Below are 21,796 nucleotides of genomic sequence, written 5' to 3' on the forward strand. Positions count from 1 at the left end.
CGTCTTGTTCGGTTGCTACAAGCCACTTGCAGAGAACACCTTGCCTAGCACACCATGCCCGCAGCTCCAAACATCTCCGAACTACGAGCGGATATAAAGAACTGGGAACGTGCCTTCAAGGCGAAAAATGCACGCGATCCAACAATTGACGACATTAAACTCCAGCCTCACATTGGTCAGTGCTGTCATCATCCGTTTGCCTTTGAATCCATTATGAATTCATCCCAGCCGACAAGTACAAGCTGTATAAGAAACTCTCTAAGCTTGCAGTTACCCCGTCTACGCCTCCGAGGCTTCCGTCCCCTGACCATCCGTTGACCCTGCCAGCCACTCGTCCAATCGTGCAGACCGCTCCCCTCTCTACATTCAACCCCTTTTCTCCTCATAAAATGAAAAAAGAAAAGGCAAAAGCTACCGCAGAGCAAGAGTTATCGCCAAACCCATTTAGTAAATCTCGCTTGCACGACAGCTCAAGTCCATCTCTGGAGCTGTTTCCTCCCCGCTTTGCTTCTGACCCCACCACCTCCATATCCCCGCCATATCCTTCAACAGCTATGTCGCGTGCAAGAAAACGCCTTCGTGGAGAACCCGTCTCCCCGTCCCCAAGTAAGGAAAAACGGCGACGCGTAATTTCCCAAACTTCCCTCCCCTTTCCGCGCTTCCAGTCTAGGACAAACAGTGACAATTTCGGTTGCGAAGGTGAAGAAGAAGTCTTGAACGATTCATCCTTTGTAGACAACTCCCCTTTGAAGCCACATGCAAAGGGAAAACATTTCGCACCCTTGTTCAACGCGAGAAATGCCCCCATAGACGACCTATCAAAGATAAAGGCATTTACTAATGATTCAAGGGGCGGTCTCGATATATTCCACAATACCGTCCCAGAATCACGGATGACTACATCTGGTCCATTGGATCTGACGGCGTCTGGAGAATTGACGGACGGGAACCCTTCGGCTAGTTCACAGAGACCGAGGAGCAGCTCAGTGAAAACTTTGATCCCCTTGTACACTCAAAAATCGCATTCGCACGATGCCGACACAACAGCGACTAGAGATATTCGCTCATCACGCAAGCGCTCCATTTCTGACGCCGAGAAAAATCCATTCATTGTCCAAGAGACTCGTCCTCAATCAAAGCCGCGCCTTCTACCTCCATCTCCTCCCGCAGCTTCTGGTTCCTCGGCTGCCAGTAAGAAGACGCAAGGGAAGGCTAATGATACCAGAAAGAAAGCGAAACTGGCAAACAACACCGAAATCGATGGAGAAAGCGAAAGCGAAGTAGACCTGCTAGTCCACAAGGGTGGACTGAAACTGATTGATCGGTCACACACGCGAGCTGCGCGCACAAGCAGACAAGGATATGATGACGAACACATCGGACTTGATTCGGACCCCATTTTAGTCTATGCCCGTTTGACAGGTCCTCATGGTCAGAGCATCCCTACAACTAGACATCCGCAGGACGGCAAATTCGAGGTTGACCTCCCTGATAAACTTCGGCGCGTGTTGTCCTTGGGGTATGTTGATGCTAAGTGGAGAGATTGTCAAGAGGCTCAAGTCGCTAAGAGCGTGTTGTATGGACGAAAACTCGCGCACTACAACCCAGACAAAGGTGGAGAGATTTGGGACATTGGAGAAAATGACGTGACGGATGGGGACGAGAGTACAAGAACAAATGTGGAAGTTGAAGATGACTGGGAAGGCGAACCAGTGCCTTGGGAAGTAGGAGAGCTTTAGCGAAAAACAGTGTTCCTGCCGCTTGGTTGCTGCCTCCTTGCTAAACACGAAACGTGTTTCCCACGTGAGAGTGTCACTGTCACGCAAGCACCCTTTCATTTTGCAAGACGAACGCCGTAATCTTTTCTTGAGAAAGAATCAGCTAGGCAAGTTCACGACTCTTTATCGCCACTGACATTCAGTGGGGCTTCAGCACAGGTACCTTGCTGTGGACTCATGTCCATGGCGTGAGCATGTATATGACACCGATCACACATCAGGAATCCTGCATGACGGTGCAAGTTACACAGACAGCGTGCCACACACGCAGTCCTCATTAAGTGTCCATTAAAAGACCAGCTTTTCTTCTGCCTTTCAACTCATTAGCAGACTACACACCTCACATCCTTTTCTACCGTACAAGTCTTTCGACCAGTCTCCGCTCTCCGTCTCGTGCCAGCACAAGCTTTCAAAGCGAAAACAAAAGGAGGCTATCGTCCATACGCAATGTACGAAAAGAAAATGTTCCCCGTCATCCTTCGTGACCCCGTTGCTACCAAGAAGTTGCTCGAAGCAATTCACGATGCGCCAAATGGCAGGCGCTCTCTGTCCCGACTGGCTCGGACGTGCCGGGCACTTTCTGAGCCCGCCTTAAAGATATTGTGGAGGGAGTTGGATTCCATTGTTCCGATTCTTGGACTGTTTCCAGGCCACGTTCTCAAAAAGGCTCGCAGACCTGGTTTGGGTTTGGTATGATACTCGTAATTTCAGTCTTATTTTTTGTTCACACAACCACGGTTAGGTCAAGACCCCCCAAGGCGACGATTGGAAGAACGTTCTCAGATACGGTGAACTCGTCCAGCGTCTTACATATGACGAAAACTCCAACGCCGTCGCTACCTCTGTTTTTCCTATTCTCGACGAATCTCGTCCTCGCACATACATACTTCCTTCCCTGCGAGAGTTGACGTGGAAAGCCGAGACAGCCGCGGGTTTAGATCGCTGTGCTCTTTTTCTTAACCCAGAACTCCGAGTTGTTCACTTGGAGATTGGAACCAATCTGAAGCTCGCCCAGATCGGTGCCTTTCTCGCTGACATGTCGAGTCGAAGCAAATTATCAGGTTTCTCATTCATTTCCCCGACTAGCTTGCCAGATGCCTTCACTGAGCTCCTTCTTCGCCAAGATGCCCTGGAGAAGGTGCTCCTCGTCGCTCCCGGGGCTCTGTCCCCTGGCGTTGGTCGTTGGACTGCCGCATTACCTCAGCTTAAACACTTGCAGTTAGACTTGACCGGTAGATCGCCAATAGCTGTGGAAGGGTTTTTCGACGAACTTCGTCCACGCTCCGGAGATTCTACGCCAAGCTCCATCGGTTCCACAGATAGCGGTGTCTTCTCCGGTGAGGAACTTGATTTCACCGAAATTCGCAAGTCTGCATTACGACTTACCGGGGATTTAATGTCGAAAGGTTCCTTTGCGCAGATGAGAAAGCTGAATTTGACAGGCGAAGTGGCTAATATCGCCGTTTTTTTGAGACACCTCGATAGCCCTTTGACTCAGTTAGATCTTGTCATTGAAGACCCCCCTGACAAGGCTGATTGGCAAGACCTGTGCGGGTTGCTGTGCGATCGTTTTGGAGATACCTTGCAGTCATTGCGTATAACCGCAACTGGATCTTCGAAATTCATGGATTTAGTTCGTTCGACTTCAAGGGCAGATGCACCATCTGGCCATCTCTCACTGGAGTACCTCTCAGAGTTGCCGAAGCTCACGCGATTCGACATTGACCTCCCCGAATCGGTCCTTTTCACCCCTTTTGACATCGAATGCCTGGCGCATGCATGCCCAAATCTCGAAACGCTTCGCCTCTGCCCATTAGCTCGTTTCCCGTCTTTGAACGGGCCCCCAACATTGACGCTCGAGTCCTTCTCATTCCTGACAAGCCAGTGCAGGCGATTGCACACCCTTGGCGTTGTTATCAACGCAACTCATGGCAATTCCGAACTACTTAGGACACAGGCCGCGTCATCCCCATCGCTCCTTCGGCTTCATGTCGGCCATTCCTGGATCAGTGATCCCCTGCAAGTCTCGATTTTGCTTAGCCACCTCGCACCTCGCTTAGACTCAATCAAATGGTTTCAGGAAAAAAACCGTCCTGGCTTCGTCGAAGCCAATGCGAAGAATTGGCAGACGGTTTCTGACACACTTCCGCACCTTCAGCTGGTGCGTTTCACAGAGCGCTCGTTTTTGCGGGTCATCGAGCCTGTGAGGCCTGTCATGTTGGAAAAGGGGATTGATGCCACCGTGGAAACGATGAGCCGTGGAATTTCTGCTCAGGTGCGAACGGTAAATGCTGCTATCCAGTGGTCGCCTCGCGTTACGGACCAGGCCGTAGAGGCCATCGCAAAGTCATCTTCGGTTGCCATCGACGCAACGCCAGCGATCCAAGAAGCCAGTGTTGATGCACGGCCATTGACTGCCTCGGTGTATGTCGACGCTACAACTTCGACCTCATCAAAAGGCGTGGATACCTTCGAGGTTATATCGCCCACATATGGAAGCCAAAAGTGGTTGATGGGCCAATTTTCCTCAGCCTTCTACGTCATTCCTTCGATATTCAGCTTCCTTTCCTTTGTTTATAGGCTTTTTATCCGCAACCCTCTCTCGCTTTCAACTCGCATTCTGCATCTTGCGGCGGTTGATCGTATCTCGGCCTTGAGAGGACAATCGACAACCGCTTCATCCAAAAAAGTACCTGCATCTGACACCACCTCTTCGCCCGTGAGCAGGGCACAGGACATTCCTTTGAGCACGCTTCAAGTCCGTTAATTATCCTGCTACTTTACAACTCTCCATACTTACGTATATCTACCCTGGCTGGACCATCATTAGGAAAACACATATGCCCAACTTTATGACACGTATGACTATGCACATGAAATACATGCGACGCCTTTTCCTCTCTCCCCAAAGATTTCAATAAAACCCTTAGAAGTCAGTGTGGCCTTGTGGTCCAAAAAAGGGGTGGAACAAACAGACAGCAACAATAACGCGACGCGTCACTCCAAATGGCTTGAACAGAGGAACAAAACACCTTCCTGGATATCCATCATGGCCGACAACAAGAAACAAGAAAAAGATTACACAAAAGAGGTCGATTCTCTACTTCCAGAAGTTGAATCAATAGCAAAGGTATGTCGCCTAACCCAATTTCACAAGTTCAACTATTCATACTCCAAAAGTCGGGTAAACTGCAAGACGCTTTGGATAAACTCTTCGCGCTTGAGAAGCACACAAGAAACGTACGTGACCAAACTCGCGGGATATTCGTTTTCTTATCCCTTTCTTCAGGCAGCCGATCTTACATCCACACTACGCTTGGTGAAAGCTGCCGTCCAACATTGCTACGATGCACGAGACTATACTCTTTTGAACTCCACCATCAGCCTTTTGAGTAAAAAGCACGGTCAATTGAAAGCTGCTGTGCAAGCCATTGTTGAGCAGGTGTTGAGTTGGTTAGACAAAGTTAGAGAACGAGACGGGAATGAGAAGTGGCTAGAGTTGGTTGAAACTTTGCGAGGGGTGACAGAGGGAAAGGTCCGTCTCCGGTATATCATTCTGTTTTTTTATTCACTCAAGGTCAACCTTAAAGATCTTTTTGGAAACGCCGAGAGCACGCGTCACACTTCTTCTCGCGCATTATCATGAGGGACTCTCCCAATCAGCTACCTCTCCGGATCCCAAAGAGTCACTACAGACTGCCTCAGATCTCCTTTCAGATTTACAAGTTGAGACCTACTCTTCTATGGAACGAAGAGAGAAGACAGAGTTTATTTTGGAACAAATGCGCCTTTTGATAGCCGTCGCGCGCCAGAAAGACGACGAACTGGAGAAGAAGGATGGAAAGGATTCACTTGGTGGAGGGGAGGCTGAGTGGATTAAAGTTCGTGTTGGTGGTCGAAAGGTCAACGAGGAATTCTTGAAGGATAAGGACAATGAAGTTTGTGATGAGTTCGATTTGGCGCATATTGAGTTGACCATGAAAGACAGGACCTCAAACTCAAATACTACGACATGATGATCCAACACGCGCTCCACGGTGATTCTTACTTGGATGTTGCGAAATATTATTATAAAGTCTGGGAGACGCCTTCCATCAAGGAAGATGTCAACGACAAGGGAAGGGCTGTATGTGCGCTCCTTCAACGTTGATGATGTTCAATCTTACCAAGAAGTTTACAGGCCCTTGAACACATTGCGTATTATGTGGTACTTGCCCCGCATAACAACGAACAGTCGGATATGCTTCATCACCTCTTTGTGGATCCCGCCCTCGCAAAACTTGAGCTCCATTAGTGCGTAATTCACACTTGTAGTTAAGGACACCTGCTGAACTGACATCAGCAACCTCGTCAAATGTTTCACCACGCGCGAGCTTATGCGGTGGCCTGGCATCGAATCGCTCTATGGTAAATTCCTTCGAAAAACGCCGGTCTTCTCGTCGGAGAAGTGCTGGGAAGACCTACACACTCGTGTTATCGAACACGTAAGCCTTGTGTATTCTCTTTGTAACAGAATTAACCGTCCTGTTTCTAGAACATCCGTGTGGTAGCCCAGTACTATACACGAATCACCCTAACACGTCTCACTTCGTTGCTTGACCTCACGCCCAAACAAACTGAAGAAGTTCTCGCGCGGCTTGTCGTGTCTGCTACGATATGGGCAAGAATAGATCGGCCCACTGGAATCGTAAACTTCAAGAATAAGCGGAGCGCAGAGGACGTTATGAACGATTGGAGTTCGGACATGCAAAAGTTGCTAGGGTTGGTAGAGAAAACGTGGATGGGAGTGAACGCCGCACAGGCAGCACAATCACGCGTGAAGGCTTGACATGCTCCTATTTTGTTTTGTATATACTAGTTCTGCTGCGTCCTGACCACCTGCAAAAAATCGGCCCCCATTGAGGAAGGAGGAGGCAACGGCTCGGCCAGTAGAGGCGAATAGTTTGGTTTGACACCCTCCCTCCATAGTCTCACATACTCTTGTCCTTTCGTCCATTGGTCGACTCCATTATGCTTCTGGACAATAGCCTTCCACCGTTTTCGAGCAGTCAAAGCGTTCTGGTCCATCTCTTTCGTCCGTTCCCATGTTCCCAGAGCTCTCTTCTCTTTCTCGAAACCATGCTCAATTTCAGTTGGCAAGAAAACGGCTCCAAGTTCTTCGGCTTCCATGACAGCGAATGTGGTAGCAACGTGATGTTCGGAACGCAAAGATCTAAACTGCGCTACGGCTCTGGCGTATGCCTCACTGAGAGGTATATCATGGTGGTTATACAGGTTGAGGGCGAATTGAACAGCACTGAGTAAGAAGTTATAAGACTTTGCCAGTAATAAAGCTGATAGGACTTACTCCTCTGGTTTAGGATTTCTCCCTCTCTGCCTGAGACGCGACCAGGCCTTGCCTTTTACCTCATGAAGTGGAGCAATTTGCTCACCCTCTATCAAGGTTGTGGGACGGAAGGCCTCAAACGGGTGGTCGCGAAAGAACTGGCGACGAATTTCATCTTCAATATAATAGATGGGCAACGGACGAGGAGCACGGAGGTCGATGTTCTGTGGGCTGCCAGGCTTCTGGTCGTATGTTGTGCGTGGTGGAGGAGCTTTGGGAGGAAGGGGAAGAGGAGGATTATCGAGGACGGCTCTGAACCATACTGGTTCTTGTGTTAGATATTTAGCACGCAATAACCTGGACGCCTGCTGATGCACTTGCGACGCAATTCGACGAACCATGTCAACTATAACTTGCCAAAACACATAAAACAAAATTCTTATCCTTTCCTTTCAAACAGTCACAAGCAACACTAATCAAATGGGCCAATAGGGGCCAATTAAATGAAAACATATGCTCTCTCCCCGTTTCCTACGTAACCGCCCTGACTACTTTATAAACCCCCGCAATGTACCATTCGAATTATTCTTGTACCTCTGGAGGTTATCCCTTTTCTTTCCAACATGCTGGCATTTATTTTCGCTCTCTTCGTTGCTCTTCAATTTCTCAGTGTTTTCGCTGCTCCTGCTCCTTATTTCAAAGCTCGAGACATTACAGCCCTTTCAAACACTGACATCTCAGATTTATCACCTTTTACACAGCTTGCCCGAGCTTCGTACTGCCCGACAGCCAAGTTGCAGGGATGGAAATGCGGCAGTAAGCCATCATTACCCATCTTCTCTAATATGTCACTGACTTCCCAACATTGGACAGAAATTTGCGATTCCCTCCCCGGATTTGAGCCAACCCTCATTGGAGGCGACGGTATTACCACTCAAATATGTTGGTTTTTTTCTTCTGTCCGTTACCCTTTGGTAAAATAAATTGATCGTATACTACCAAGATTTCGTTGGTTACTGGCCAGACCAGAATACCATCGTTGTCTCACACGAAGGTACAGACCCTATCCACCTGTACGTCTCCTCGTGGTCCAGTTGCGTGCTGCCTGTTGATTTTTCTTTAGTGCTTCCATTTTGACCGATATCAAGATCACCATGCATCCTCTGAACGCTACTCTGTTCCCTGGAGTTTCGTCTGCTGTATTGGTTCACGATGGTTTCAAAGACCAGCACGCTATCACTGCTCAACAAATTTTAGCAGAGGTGCAGAGTCTCATGGCAAGCAAGAACAGTACCAGCGTCACTCTTGTATGTTTCCGAGGTAATCATCTCTGCCCTTCATATTTCAATATTGGGCTCCTAGGTCGGTCATTCCCTCGGCGGCGCCTTGGCTGTACTCGACGCGTTGTACATGAACATCAATCTTCCTGCTGGCACATCTATCAAGGCTGTCACCTATGGGACTCCTCGCATCGGAAATGCTGCTTTCGCGCAGCTCATCGATGAAAAGGTATCACAAACAGACGTTAATGACACTTGAGATTTCTCAAACTCGCCCTAGATTCCTGATTTGCGGCGTATCAACAACAAATTTGGTGGGTGCTGGCGATTAGGTGCTTCCCTCTGCCGTGTTTCTCATTCTATCTCGAATCTAGATATTATCCCTACTGTTCCCGGAAGGTTTCTAGGTTATGCCCATCCCCACGGCGAGGTTCATCTTTTATCTACTGGAACAGCCATTTCCTGTCCTGGTGAGCCTCAGACAAAAATCTTGAATAATGACTTACATGTATCTGCAACCTCTCAGGCAGCGATGACAGTACTGATTCTCGCTGCCAAAACCAATCCGTTCCCAACGTTCTCAAAGGAAACATTTTGGATCACGTAAAGACCTTCCATCGTCTGTTCCGTCCACTCGACGATTGACATTTACACAGCTTGGACCTTATGTTGGCCTCAGTATTGGTACGATTTTCTGTGTGTAAGCTCGGTTCGGACATCGCCAGTAAATAACTCTCTTTATCTAAGTAAGCTCATGTACACTCTGTATAACATTGATTCGGTACCCAGCAGATCCAACGTTAAGCGCGACCAAATTATCTGTGAATTGCATTGAAACCTCGTTGCATATATAAAGAGTGGCAACGTGTTGGTTAACCCTCACAGCCTAGCCGTCACTGGTTTCGCCAAAGCCTTTGCTTTCTCGCGTAACAATCTCCGAAGCTAACACCTTCGTCAGACTAAGTCTCACGGAGAACGAGTGCACACGTACTATCTTTCCAGATGGGTTCTTTGGTATTTCATCGACAAACTCGATTCCCCCTGCTAACCACTTGTACTGGGCCTTCGCATCAGATACATGCTGCGTTGCGATAAAAGTTTGAGTGTGTTGTAATGGGTGTTGTCGTTCATCTTACCTTACAGAGAATCCGCTTTAGCGTCTGTTCTTCGCTCCTGTTGTTGTTGACACGCTGTCGCGCTTTGCTTTCCAGCACAACGAATGCCAAAGGCAGTTCTCCGCTGTAGTCATGCGGCACGCCCACAACACATGCATCGACAGCATCCGGGTGAAGGAGTAGATGGCCCTCAAGTTCCGCTGGGGACACTTGAAACCCTCGAACCTTTATTATCTCCTATATCAATGTCAGAAGTGGGAACACAGCAGCAAGAAAGTCCCGGAAACCTTCAAACGATCAACGACAAAAACCTCGAGATCTTTGATGATTACTTCATCTCCAGTACGCACCCAGCCACCCACAAAAGTTTCTGCAGTTCTGGTTATAACAAACTTAAGCCACGGGGATTAAATCAATCCATTCTGAGAACATACGCTTTCGGGTTGTCCATGTATCTCAAAGCCATGGATGGACCCGTCACCACAAGTTCACCTTGTTCACCTTCAGCTGCAAAAGTGCCGTCTGGTTTGAGCACCCTGGCCACAATTCCGGGAAGGAGGCGACCCGCGCTTCCTATCGTAGCTAGCTTGCGATCAGGTGGCAGTAACGCTACGCTTGCACATGTCTCAGTAAGACCTACGACCACATGAGTGGGGTCCATGGAGACAGTGCCTGGTGACGAACCATATCCTTGACCAATAGATGCGTTGGGAAGAATACTAGTAACCTGCTCCATCAGCTCTCCGCTCAGTGGAGCTGCACCAGACAGGCAATATTTGACATGGCTGAAATCGTAGTTTTGCACAGATTGATGCTGAAAAAGTATTACAGAACATGCGAAGGAGACTGTATAGTAAACCGACCTTGCACAAAAGGACGATTTGAGGGGGGACCAGGCTGCGGGGAACGTCAGCACACCAGCATGACAGTAAAGGAAAGCATTACAATAAATGAGTAACTTTGTGGCGGATGATGCTGTCCAGAAAACTTGAAAAATTAAACTTCGGCACAACCACGATCGACATCTAATTTGTGTTGTGAGAATCCAATGAAGTGGCTGAGGGACACACAACCCGTACCCCGCAATATAAAATGTAATGCATCTATGAAAGTAATGCATTAGGGGAGGAAAATGGCTAAGGGAGGAAGTGATCTTACCATGACAACGAGACCATAAATATCTGAGTGACTTGTGTAAGGAAGGTCGCAGTTTCATACAAGGTTACTTACGAAAAAAAGGCAGAACTAATGAATTTCCATGAGTGGGTTAAGCAAACAACATCTAAGAGTGTGCCTCTGACCTGCGAGAGCTATGTCACCAGGAAGCATGCGACTGGAAGGCTGCACAGGATCGTATATTTGGTAATGCGCGGCCATTTGAATGACATTAGCGATGACGGCGAAGTGGGAAATTTCCACAGCCTGGTGGATGGTTCAAATTCAGGCCAGAAAAATGGTTCACATATCACACCTTTGGTTTTCCTAAATAAATAAAAAGGATCTTGAACATCCAAATCGATTTCATAAATAAAGCTCCGTACCCGTTGTGCCGCTTGAAAACGAGAGGAAAGCGAGCGTAGTGCGAGCTTCGCCCGGTAACAAACATTGGGCTTTGTAGCTCTGAGGTCTGCTTATTCCAAACGCGATGAGATCTTCGACAGTCGAAGAATTGACGGTGGGGCTCAATGTCGGATCAACTAGAAGCACCAGACGGTCTCCGCTAATGCCCGAGGCTCGAGAAGCCTCCAAGGCTGCATTCCGACAAACAGAGTGAGTTACAATCAATTTGGCTTTGCTAGTCGTCAGCTGATGCGTAAGTTCGTCGGCCGTATAACTAGGGTTTGCAGGCCTATGTTCATTCAATCAGTCGAGTGGAGAACAGACCAAGTTTGCTAAGCCTGACGTTATTATACCCCCCAGAGTTTGAACCGCCCAAATGACGGTAGCATAATCTTTCATTGGCAAGGTAAGTAATAGTAAGGCCATATAATAAAACCATCCTACCTGTATGGTTAGGGCTGAGGAGACAGACTGCGAACGTTAGCACCGTCAGAATACCGCACCAGTGCTTGGAAATTGTATGTCATACCAACGTCTCCTTTCCCTACACTCGCCATTGAGACTCTGTGATGACTGAGGCAGTGGTAGAACGTACCGATAGCGTATTTCAGACTCAACGCGTTCGCGAGTCCATATGTGCGTTTGTGCACCTAGGAATTGTAAGGAGCAGTTCGAGATAGGAAAGTAGAGACGCACTTCTTCGTAGCTTATCCTCCTGCCAGTCTTATCGTCGATGAAGAAGGGCACCGACGAGGAGCGTTGAGGCCTCGGTGACGCAATTTCGCGCAGGATGAACTGGGGTATGGTGAGGTTGTCGGGGATATGGGGCAGAGGGGTATTAACGGTGAATTCAGACATGAGGATGGTTTGTAGTTGAAAGGGGACATTGACATGATGGAATATATCCGGTTCAAGGTTTGGTGCAGGACGGATCTTGCTTGGAAGTGTATTTCCTTTTTTGACATTATGTAGTTTTCCAATGGACGATGATGACGCGGAACTGCGAAACCCATTTCCTTCTCCTCCCTCCCATTATACAAAATATGCCCCACACAACCTCAAGCTCTTGGCCCTGCTCCGCGAACGCGTCCCAGACCCATCTGATCCCACCGTGAATCAGTATGAGGTGTTGAGTGACCAAACCGATGTCCCCGACTGGCCGCTCAGCCAACTGGAGAAACCACGCGTCGATTGGATCTTGGAGGAGCCCGACGCTTACTACGACGTTTTTGGAGACCGGTGGTTTGTGCGCCGCAATTTTTTTTTGCCCTGGCATCCGTATTCAACAACATGTACACTGTAGGTGAAAGAAAAGATCCCATCATTGGCAGAGCTCGGCGGAAATCAACTTTATCCAGCTGACCCGAGTGTCGGTATATATCCAACTATAATGTTTGCAAAATGAGATCCCTAATGTAACCTTTCAGATAGGCGTCCAGCCTTACTCTCCGTCCTACGCTCCCTCTTGGTTACCTACTCCGCCTTGACCTCCTCCCTCCTCGATCCTCCACCAGCTTTATCACAGGCGGAGCCACCAGGTTGGCAACGGCAGGTCGAATGGATCAACGTACTTGGTCAAAATCTTATGGCTGCCGCAAATGACTTGCGTCCTGTCCAGGTATTACCACGCGTATAGTGGAATGGCAGTTGACTCAATGATACCTCAGGCCAGAGGTAATTTGGAGCTGATGATGAAGCGACAGTTGGAGCTTCGCCGAGAAGAAACGAAAACGATGCATTCGTACGTTCATTTCTGCGTGCTCCACCTCATGATTATGAAAGCCATACCAACCTAGCAAATGCGACTCTATGCAAGCTAAACTTAATGAGCTTCGCTCATCACTTTCGCTGGAGCAGCAGGATACGATGACCTCAGTAGTATGTCTTGATGGGTTCTAATGCTTCCAGTGCTGACCCGTAGTAGCTTGGCCAAAAAACTGCGGACGTCAACGAGAACGTAAGTTATTTCTTTGGGCTCAGTATCTGCTGTTTACGCAGACAGAAGGATGCGTCCCTCGACAAACAAGACGTGTTGAGTTGGGCAGAAGCAGTTTAGGTGGCAAAATAATTGAATTTGTACTTGAATGTAATTAATTAATTATGGCAACCTCTCATACCACCTCGACAACATGGCTACCAGACGAAGGATCGGAGTGAGCATCGCTACTACAGAAGCAGCACGTCGCCAATTAATGCAACCAGTCCCATGTTGGGAGAAGGCATGGGTTGCAACTGAAACCTCTCCAGCGGGGACAAGCCTGAAGATATATAAATGGGTCAAAACAGAGAAAGTACCAGTGAGGATAATCCGAATTTCTGAGCTTGTTACTGGCTCTGAACGAGTTCACCAGCAATTCAGTGACGACGAGGGCGAGGTTGACGAGCCATTGGTGCCTCTGCCAGACGAACCCGAAGTTGTTGACGGCGACGAAGAAATGGATCCGGACGATGTGGTGGTCGTGGCGGAACCCGCCAAGGATTCGTTAGAGGTCGACAATGTACTGGACGACCCGCCGTCGAAACTTCCCTCACCCAAGCCCAAGTTACTCATGTCTTTACAACCCTCTTCCAACCTTGGGGGCGACGATCGAGGGGATGGTTTAGATGATTCGCTGACACCTCTCGAATCCAACATGGGGGAGAAAAAGGACATAGAACTGGAAATTTCTGCACTTGGACCGGACGGAATACCACTTGAAAGTGCGCATGATTTAACCCAAATGGATGTAGAGGACGTTTTGACTGGAGGACCGATGATGGACGACAGTAGCGACGCCTTTGCAGGAACTTCATGAATACTTAGGGAATGATTACATAATGGATGCTGCTGTATAAGAAGGAGAGATTGACAGAAAGAACAGGCCAACTGCCTTTCTCACAAGCCACCATCATCTGGCTCGACAGAAAGACGGCCCTGCCATGAATTTGCGAAAGATAATGTTTCAACGTCATCCCCATACCAGCTTCATCCTGTTGATAGGATCTCTTTCCGCCTTCGCCAACTCATCAACTATCCCATCAGTGTTGACGCTTTCGGCGCTTCTCCTGTACTCCCGTATCCTCTTACCATCACCCCATGCAGCTCGAAACTCTCTGCTTCTCTTACTTTCCCTTTCAATCGGAAGAGCTGTCCCCCACTTCTATGCATCTATTCACGCTCTGTCCACAGTTGGTGTATCACTTGTTGCTCTAACTGCTTTCTCTGCCCTTACATCTTTCCTTGCTTTGGCCGCTGTCTTTATTGATACCAAGCTTTGTATGCGCCTGAACTCGTCATGGGCGCAAATCACACTTTTTCCTGCAATGTGGGCTACACTCTGGTGCACAGTGGCATACATCAACCCACTAGGTCATCTATCAACCTGGAGCCTCAATGACGGTTCAGGTGCATACAGGTGGCTCGTTCCATTTTTTGGCCCTGTCAGTCAAGATTGGGTTGTGGCTGCCTGGGCCATTGTCTGCTCCCAAGCAGTTGGGGCTTGGTTCATTTCTGAAAGCCCAACTCTGTTACCTGTTGACGAGCATGCAGACTCTTCAAGTGATATACAGTCAATCTTGTCGTCCCACGCCCCTAGCAACCTATTCCTCGCCCTCGTGTTCTTGTCTATTCCTTCATTCCTCCAGGGCAACCTTCCGCTTCCTGTTTCTACCATTTCCACTTCCACACCTCTTACCGTTGGCTGTGTTCTCCCTCCATTTCAGCGATACCAGCACCACAGTTTGACTCTTGATGATTACATATCGGAGAGTAAGAAGCTGCAATCCTCTGCCAAATTCCTTCTATGGCCTGAGGGAGCTATTTCATTCAACTCCGAGGCGGAAAGGGATGCCGGGTTCGAAAAAGTCCGAAAGAGCATCACCTCATACGTTGGGGTTTCCTTCGAGGAGACATTTGCAGACCCTCGAGATCCGAATAGATCTACAGGTTTGAAGCGTGCAGGAATCGCCGTAATGTCAAACTCATCCGCGTCACCATACCTTTACTACTATAAAAGACATCTCGTACCAAGTGAGATTTTTAATGTATCCTCTTCGAAAAGATCTAATCGTGCTCTAGTTGCTGAATCTTTCTCTTTAACCCACTCCCAATTACCGCCAGGCGTGTTTGACGCCGTTCTTTCTCGCCCAAAGGATGTCAGCCCATCAAAGTGGGCGCCAGGGCCTAATCACACCCGTTCGGTTCCTCTAACAACTTCAATTTGCCTCGATTTTGCAGCAGCCTCTCCGTTCTCCGATCTTAAATCTAGGCCTGCACTCGTGCTTGCGCCGGCACGAACTTGGGATCTTTCAGTCGGGTACACCATGTGGTTGCAAGCTAAACAACGCGCAGAAGAGCTAGGAACGATCGTTCTGTGGTGCGACGGGGGTAAGGGAGGGGTCAGTGGTGTTGCAGGCGGTGGTTACAGCGAAATCGCACAAGTAGGCACCGGTTCTTGGACCAAAACAGTGGGGATTCCCTATCCTTTCAACGATCGTCGCACACCTTACGCGCAGTTCGGCAATATCGCTTTGTTGCTGTTCTGGGCTTTCGTCTTTGGCAAAACTTTGCTTGGTCCATTTTCGTATTTTACTGCACTAAAGAGCCCCGTTTGCTGGATTTGGACGCAGGTGGATAGACTCAGGGCTTCGTCGAGCAAAGGGGTTAGCCAACGCGGAGAAGCTGTGCGTGAATCGTCCCCACTTCTCGTGGACTTGTAGTTCTTCTGTCTATCTCTTTACCCAATGTACATATATGCAGTGTAGATTGCTTTGGATACCCCATCAAGGCAGGGCCACGCGCGAAGATGTCATTGCACGCGTTGGCCTTGCATAGACTTGCTCAAAACGTGCAAGTTTCCCGAGTTTCTCGTTCTCTTCTCAAGTCCACAGTGAAGGACTGATTATCCCAACGTCAACTCCGAGCAAATCAGAAAGGTCGAAGCTTGCTCGACGCCTTCGCGGCTCTTTCAGCAGCTCGACGGGAACCCTATCTGCGACTCTCGTCCATCAACGTCAAGATACAGCTTTGCAGGATTGGGCAGAGGACTTTCACATCGTTACGCACGACGACCTACCCATCCAACTCGATCAACCTCCCACTCCAGATCGCTTTCACTTCTCAGACTCTCTATCCCCGAGATCGTCCCCAGATACAGGGCTAGCGCGCATCACTGTACCCACACCCTCCTCTTTGCAAAAAACTGCTAGCTCAGGGAGCAACGTCGATTTTGCTGATCTCACCCTCAGTTTCCCCAAACCACCCCAACACATTCCAAACCCATTTGCCTGCCCCGTCGCTGCTGGTATGTATACCGACTCTGAAAGGTTTACCGTGTCTTATCTTATTCGACAGTTTCGCCTGGGCCAGAACTTATACTATCCGTTGCAGAAACTGCACCAGGAATCCCGTTCTTGTTTAATCGATTGAGAACACGGGCAAAGACCCTTCTTAGCGCCCCATTGCGACTTCCTATTTTCAAGGGCAAACGGTCCAGGCTTACTTCAAAAAGTGAGCATAAACGCCTTTCACCACCTGTTACGAACACATACGAATTTGTGGATCCTACCACTCTAACGGCATCGCCACCTTCAAGTTGCTGCTCTGAAGATTTCCTTGCTTCAGAACGAATATCTGTACTACCACCATCACCATCCTGGTTGAGTCGCAACGTCTCTGGATTTGACGAAGAAGGATATCCCGACGACACCAGACCAGTCGACGACACTAAGACGCATAAGAAATTCTTATCACTCTCCATCCCATCACACACTTCTGTGACGTCACCCTCGCCCCTTCTTTCCCCCCTTAACATTTCCGAGAGTGTACTGCCACGTGCTTTGTAAACTATCCATCGATCACCGCGCAAGGTCGAAGACAGCATATCCTTTATCTCATCTCAGGCTTGCGACTAAGCTCAATACCCACTTCCAATCATGGACTTCGCTGGTAAAAGAACAGATGTGGTCGATTCTGGCGGCGAGGTCGACTACTCCAATTATCAATGGTTCCAAGACGCACCTCCTCCCAGACCGCCGGTAAGCATGTCCGCATTGCCCACCGGTTCGTCTTCTAACACACCCAGAGCCCTCCGCTCCCCAATCTGTTGCTCCCCCATACGTGCCACTCCCAGGTGTAATAGAAACCAACAGCGCATTTGAGTTTGCCCTTTCTGTAGCGCCCAACATTGTCTATGCAAGATACAAGCAATATGGTCAGGTACGAAGCCTTGATCACTTCGGTGCGGACATTCATTTGATGTTACCCTTTCCAGCTTGGAGTGCTCGCATGGTGTTCAGAGTTTGGCGAGCTGATCGAGAATCTGAAAGAACTGGGTTTCGCAGGAAACATGTTCGTGACAACGCGTACGCAGGCTTTGAAGACCTGTGAAGAGCTCTTGCAGCTCAAACTTGATATCAAGATGCAAATTATTGTGATGTATCTGTCCTCGCAAGTCGCAAGACTGCGGAGGTTTCTTGATGGCGATCGCGTCTGGACGGATTATCCAGATCCACAATTTCCCTTGGAACCTCGGTCATACACTTGACTCTATGCAACAAATATGTTCCCTTTTTCATGTCATCCCATTTCTCCCCTTGAGCATTTCCTGTCGCCGTTGACGGCTGAGTATAGGTGAACCGAATGAATTTGCCGAGATGGAAAGTATCACAGCGAAATTACAACATATTAGAGTATATACCATGCCACTAGGAAATAATGCCATGTCCAAAATACATTGGATTGTACAGTGATAAGTGCAGAATGATAATGTTTAAACATGAGGGGAATTGTGAACACAAAGTTCGTACAGTACTAGTTAGGGGATATAAATGGGGCTCGTGATCCTAATGTGCAGTGGTTATACCAGTGTACTTGGTCCAATAATCCGCAGAGTGACCGGATGATTTCAAGGTGGAAAGGGGCGCGGGCGCGTACGAGGATTCTCTGGGTGGCTCAGGAAGGGGATTGTTGTGAAGAGTAGGTTGTAATAGTGATGGTGGGACTGTATGATCAAGGGGAGAAGCAGATGAATGAACTTGAGACCGATGGGTCTGAGTGCGTTCGTAAGGTTCGTATACAGAGTCACGGAGACTAGGAATAGAAGCAGGGGAGGAGTAGATACCAGGGTCAGGGGAGGCATAGATGCCAAAACCAGGAGGAGAGTAAATGACAGGAGGAGGGGCATTAGGCATTGAGTGGTAGATTCGAGAGGCTTGTCCTTGGAACGGGCTTTGCACGACAAACGCGGTGTGAGTGGAGCCATACACCGCGCCTTGCGTCGTTGCATCACCGCTCGTCGAGCTGGTGGAGTTTGGCGCAGCGGGAGAGTATGAAGCACCCATCGCCCCATTGAGCTCAGGAGCATACATGCTACGAGCCTTCCAAAGTCGTTCCATCTCCCACGCCTCTGTAGCTCTCATTGCATTCATCTCTGCAGCAGAGGGGAGCTCTGAAGTGGGTCGAGTAGTAGTCGAAGGATTCCGTTCCAAAGGTCGGGCAGTTGGAACATCGCCGTTCGACGTAGGCTGGGCATAAATACTGTAATTAGAAGGCGCCGGAACGTCGGACGTCTTCGTCTCTGATTTTCGGTCCCGATGACCATCACGCTTTTGGCTGCTCTTATGTTCGTTATGAGAACGGCGTGAAGTATAGCGACCTTCAGCTTGGGTCACTGGTGGTGACAAGGAATCTTGGTGCTGATGCTTCGAACTTTCATGACTCCGAGGTCGTGTGCGGTGGTCCCCTTCCACAACAGCTTCTGCCCTAGTGCTGTTCTCCCGGTTATGTTCCCTTTCCCGTCTGCTACTTTTCTCACGGTCTTTGGGTCTCAATGATGACTCTTTTGACCTTGAGGAAGACTCATGTGGCTTCGATGACGATTCTTTTGGCTTGGAGGACGGTTCCTTCACTTTCGAGGACGAGTCTTTCGGCTTGGAAGATGGTTCCTTCGATTTGGAAGACGACACCTTAGTCTTCGAGGTAGATTCCTTGGTTTTCGGAGAAGATTCTTTAGATTTAGAATGAGATTCCTTTGTTTTGGAAGAAGACTCTTTCGCTCTCGTGGACGCTTCCTTTGACTTGGACGATGGCTTGTTCCTCCCGTCAGACTCAACAACCTCCCACTGCTGTCCTGCTGCTACTATCCTCTCAGTTGATGCATAAACGTTTCCGGATGAGCTTCGAACGAGCTTAAACGTCTCCGTTTGTCTTCCTTTGGTTTGTCCGGGCGATGGCTCCCTCGTCGGCGGTTTAGTTTCCTGACGTGACTTGGGGGGCAATGCGGGCGGCAGCTGCTCAGGAGTCAAGGAAATCATTGTACGATCGTCATATGGTGTCGGTGGATTGGCGAGGACAGATGAAGCGGAATAAGGCGAATCATTATAAGGTATGTAAGATTGAACCCGATTAGGTGGAAGAAAATCATTTGGTTGAGTAGTGGGGAAAGGGACCTGATTGGACGGAGAAGAACGTTCGAGCTGTGGAGGTTGCGCAGGGGTAACAGCCGATAGGCGAGAGTGATTCTGCATATGAGGAGTTTGTTCTGGCACGGCGGGGGCCACTGGCATATCGTGAGTACTCGCCCTACTCGCTCGATTTGACTCGACCTCCTCAAAAAAGGGAGTTGGAGTATGTGTTGATAACGATCCATGCCGCGGCTTAGGTTGGCTATTCGCTTTCGAGCTTCCACGAGATGCATGGGAATATACGGATGGCTCATAACCACGACTGTGGCCGCTAACGACAGGCTGGGTTGACTGTGTATGCTGAGAATCGGGCTGAGTGGATTGCGGGGGAAGAGCAAGGCTATCTTGTTTTTGGGAGGGTGACACATGAGGGGATTCGTCCGGGTTGGAAATTCCATTGCCATTATGAAACCGCTCCACTGGCTTTTCGGGAGGAAGTGGCGGATTTACGTCGGGAAGAGTTTGATGCAATCCCTGGTCATAATCTGGAGCATCAGGATTGGCAATGGTAAGTTTGCCCATAGAGAAAGGTGCTTCCAGGGAAATCGAAGAGGACCGATCAAGTTCCGCTGGCCCTTCGACGTTGTGTGCAACAGTATAATCCACGGATGGTGGAGGGACTCTCTTGGGAGCTTCAGGTTGAGCCTTTTCTGGCGAAGCTTGCCTTCGCCCCGTATCAAAACTCTGCCTATTACTGCTTGCTCTCACATCTTCCGCGCTAATGTGATGCCAGCCGTCTACCTTGTCGGGGGCTCTGTCATTATCCTCACTCGGCTTTCTTAATATGCTGAACTTCCTAGCTAGTCTTCCTAACACACTCCCACGTTTCTCCTTCTTTGGAGTTGGGTTTGCGTTTCCTTGAGAAGGTGCAACGGACATACGCTTAGGCAACGACGTCCCATACGATGGGTCGGAGGAAAGAAGAGTGCGCTCAATGGGGGTGGCTGGTGCAGATGTCATCATGCGGTTAAGATCCCCTTTCTCAGAACTGAATACATTTTCGACGGTGGGTGAACGACGTTTACTGAGCTTGCGAGGTCGGCTATCGTCTGGTTCAGATGGATGTAGGTGAACAGCAGAGGTTGACTGAGAGAGAGGAGAAGGCGCCACCGACTTGTGAAGAGGTGCAGCAGTCATGCTTGCGCGTCTTGGCCGATTGTTCGATATCTAGTCAATAAGAAGATGGTCAATGAAATGTTGTGCCTAGACAAAAGGGCAGAAAGCTCGTACATCGTGGGTATCGACAGAACCCGTGGTCTGTCCAAACCAATCATAAGGAGATTGATGATGCCAATTTGTGCCCCAAGGGTCAGTAACATCGAGGAGGTCAATATTGTCAGGAGTTGTCTGTGAGGTTTTACGAGATCTTCTGCCACCCTCCGCCACGCGAGTATCTGATGATGTGGGGGTTGGTAAGGGGGAGTGTGAAGGTGTCCTGCTGGGACCCGGATGCCCCATCTCGACCATATGTTCTGGCGTCGAGGAAGTTCCCATAGGAGGGAACGCGGTCGAGAAGAAGGATGGGGGTCGCATACCCGGCTTGATTTGGGACGGGGGAATGAGGTGGTAGTTTCGATACCAACGAGGTCCATGTGGATTGTCAATTTGGTATCTAACTTTATGGGGAGGCAAAGGAGGGGCGCTCCACTCTTTGGTATTCACGGAAGGAAGGTCACTCATGGGTTCGGGGATGATTGGGCGTGACGCGCTACGCTGGTCCTCGTTTTTTCCCTCCGTTATAGGATTAATATCGTCACGAAAGTCTGCATCAGATGGTGGTATTCGTGATGATCGATGGTCAGGGGGAGAAGTGGGGAGAACGGGAACGGTGGGTTTGCTCTTAGATTTCCGAGACCAGATGGAGGCAGAAATGGAGTTACGCTTTGAAAGCTTGCGCTCGAGATCCTTTTGTTCCATATCGTGGTAAAAAGCCTTGAGTTCCTCGGGAGAGGCTGAGATGGGAGATTGGGGACCTTGAGACTGCAGGAAAGGAAATAAGGAGTGTGGTTCAGATGATGAGGAAAAGACTCACAAGTTCATAAGGCTCTTGGACCAAAATATGGGTACGGGTGTGGTAATAAGCCATACCAGGCTGGGGGATGAGGGCAACGACGTTGGCGGTGGCAGCGTTAACTACTGTTCACATTAAACATTCAATAACGGTGGCGATGATGTGGCACGTGCCTACCTGCAGGCCAATACTTGAGCAACACATTGTGCTGTGCTGCCTATGCACCGTCCTTCATTGTATTCCGTGTAATGCTGTGGATTTGTTGGCGTCGTGTCTGCACCCTT

At 49.1% G+C, this 21,796-nt stretch overlaps 10 protein-coding genes across 10 annotated transcripts; 8 read left to right on the top strand and 2 right to left on the bottom strand.

Moving 5' to 3' along the window:
- Positions 1–54: 54 nt before the first annotated feature.
- Positions 55–1,739, top strand: LACBIDRAFT_301043 (uncharacterized protein; the record flags this gene model as incomplete). The annotated part of the gene is made up of 2 exons (XM_001873322.1): positions 55–175; positions 229–1,739. The coding sequence occupies 2 exons, from the start codon at positions 55–57 to the stop codon at positions 1,737–1,739; spliced, it is 1,632 nt and encodes a 543-aa protein (XP_001873357.1).
- Positions 1,740–2,225: 486 nt separating this feature from the next.
- Positions 2,226–4,684, top strand: LACBIDRAFT_291655 (uncharacterized protein; the record flags this gene model as incomplete). The annotated part of the gene is made up of 2 exons (XM_001873323.1): positions 2,226–2,468; positions 2,521–4,684. The coding sequence occupies 2 exons, from the start codon at positions 2,226–2,228 to the stop codon at positions 4,543–4,545; spliced, it is 2,268 nt and encodes a 755-aa protein (XP_001873358.1). The 3' UTR covers positions 4,546–4,684.
- Positions 4,685–4,827: 143 nt separating this feature from the next.
- Positions 4,828–6,606, top strand: LACBIDRAFT_242915 (uncharacterized protein; the record flags this gene model as incomplete). Its single annotated transcript, XM_001873324.1, is given in 8 exon segments — positions 4,828–4,908; positions 4,959–5,018; positions 5,068–5,313; positions 5,369–5,748; positions 5,763–5,904; positions 5,959–6,071; positions 6,121–6,262; positions 6,313–6,606. The coding sequence occupies 8 exon segments, from the start codon at positions 4,828–4,830 to the stop codon at positions 6,604–6,606; spliced, it is 1,458 nt and encodes a 485-aa protein (XP_001873359.1).
- Positions 6,607–7,727: 1,121 nt separating this feature from the next.
- On the top strand, positions 7,728–9,088 carry LACBIDRAFT_291657 (uncharacterized protein; the record flags this gene model as incomplete). The annotated part of the gene is made up of 9 exons (XM_001873325.1): positions 7,728–7,920; positions 7,978–8,046; positions 8,108–8,177; positions 8,228–8,411; positions 8,467–8,613; positions 8,665–8,698; positions 8,759–8,854; positions 8,911–8,987; positions 9,041–9,088. 9 exons carry the CDS (start codon positions 7,728–7,730, stop codon positions 9,086–9,088), a joined length of 918 nt encoding a protein of 305 aa, XP_001873360.1.
- A 175-nt stretch (positions 9,089–9,263) lies between these two features.
- Positions 9,264–11,458, bottom strand: LACBIDRAFT_243451 (uncharacterized protein; the record flags this gene model as incomplete). The annotated part of the gene is made up of 15 exons (XM_001873944.1): positions 9,264–9,326; positions 9,376–9,465; positions 9,521–9,736; positions 9,787–9,877; positions 9,934–10,085; positions 10,140–10,313; positions 10,363–10,396; positions 10,445–10,524; positions 10,579–10,602; positions 10,658–10,680; positions 10,730–10,744; positions 10,801–10,921; positions 10,971–10,981; positions 11,041–11,348; positions 11,403–11,458. 15 exons carry the CDS (start codon positions 11,456–11,458, stop codon positions 9,264–9,266), a joined length of 1,458 nt encoding a protein of 485 aa, XP_001873979.1.
- A 580-nt stretch (positions 11,459–12,038) lies between these two features.
- On the top strand, positions 12,039–12,958 carry LACBIDRAFT_301049 (uncharacterized protein; the record flags this gene model as incomplete). Its single annotated transcript, XM_001873326.1, has 5 exons — positions 12,039–12,305; positions 12,363–12,432; positions 12,487–12,677; positions 12,727–12,800; positions 12,856–12,958. The coding sequence occupies 5 exons, from the start codon at positions 12,039–12,041 to the stop codon at positions 12,956–12,958; spliced, it is 705 nt and encodes a 234-aa protein (XP_001873361.1).
- Positions 12,959–13,188: 230 nt separating this feature from the next.
- On the top strand, positions 13,189–13,854 carry LACBIDRAFT_301050 (uncharacterized protein; the record flags this gene model as incomplete). Its single annotated transcript, XM_001873327.1, has 1 exon — positions 13,189–13,854. The coding sequence occupies one exon, from the start codon at positions 13,189–13,191 to the stop codon at positions 13,852–13,854; it is 666 nt and encodes a 221-aa protein (XP_001873362.1).
- A 401-nt stretch (positions 13,855–14,255) lies between these two features.
- On the top strand, positions 14,256–15,721 carry LACBIDRAFT_291659 (uncharacterized protein; the record flags this gene model as incomplete). Its single annotated transcript, XM_001873328.1, has 2 exons — positions 14,256–15,068; positions 15,117–15,721. Coding segments are annotated over exons 1-2 (1,356 nt in total), but the record flags the coding sequence as incomplete, so codon positions are not given.
- A 1,228-nt stretch (positions 15,722–16,949) lies between these two features.
- On the top strand, positions 16,950–17,791 carry LACBIDRAFT_301052 (uncharacterized protein). The gene is made up of 3 exons (XM_001873329.1): positions 16,950–17,074; positions 17,124–17,255; positions 17,311–17,791. Exons 1-3 carry the CDS (start codon positions 16,973–16,975, stop codon positions 17,581–17,583), a joined length of 507 nt encoding a protein of 168 aa, XP_001873364.1. The 5' UTR covers positions 16,950–16,972; the 3' UTR covers positions 17,584–17,791.
- A 90-nt stretch (positions 17,792–17,881) lies between these two features.
- On the bottom strand, positions 17,882–21,729 carry LACBIDRAFT_291660 (uncharacterized protein; the record flags this gene model as incomplete). The annotated part of the gene is made up of 4 exons (XM_001873945.1): positions 21,690–21,729; positions 21,534–21,634; positions 20,732–21,481; positions 17,882–20,668 (listed from the first exon to the last, which is right to left on the bottom strand). Exons 2-4 carry the CDS (start codon positions 21,585–21,587, stop codon positions 17,882–17,884), a joined length of 3,591 nt encoding a protein of 1,196 aa, XP_001873980.1. The 5' UTR covers positions 21,588–21,634; positions 21,690–21,729.
- Positions 21,730–21,796: the final 67 nt, after the last annotated feature.

The sequence above is a fragment of the Laccaria bicolor genome, genomic scaffold (genome assembly GCF_000143565.1).
Source record: "Laccaria bicolor S238N-H82 LACBIscaffold_1 genomic scaffold, whole genome shotgun sequence".
Lineage (NCBI taxonomy): Eukaryota > Fungi > Basidiomycota > Agaricomycetes > Agaricales > Hydnangiaceae > Laccaria > Laccaria bicolor.

Coding starts and splice junctions, on each gene's coding strand:
- LACBIDRAFT_301052 (XM_001873329.1), top strand. CDS start 16,973: ATGGACTTCGCTGGTAAAAGAACAGATGTGGTCGATTCTGGCGGCGAG. Junction 17,075..17,123: donor CACCTCCTCCCAGACCGCCG/GTAAGCATGTCC, acceptor ACACACCCAGAG/CCCTCCGCTCCCCAATCTGT. Junction 17,256..17,310: donor GATACAAGCAATATGGTCAG/GTACGAAGCCTT, acceptor TACCCTTTCCAG/CTTGGAGTGCTCGCATGGTG.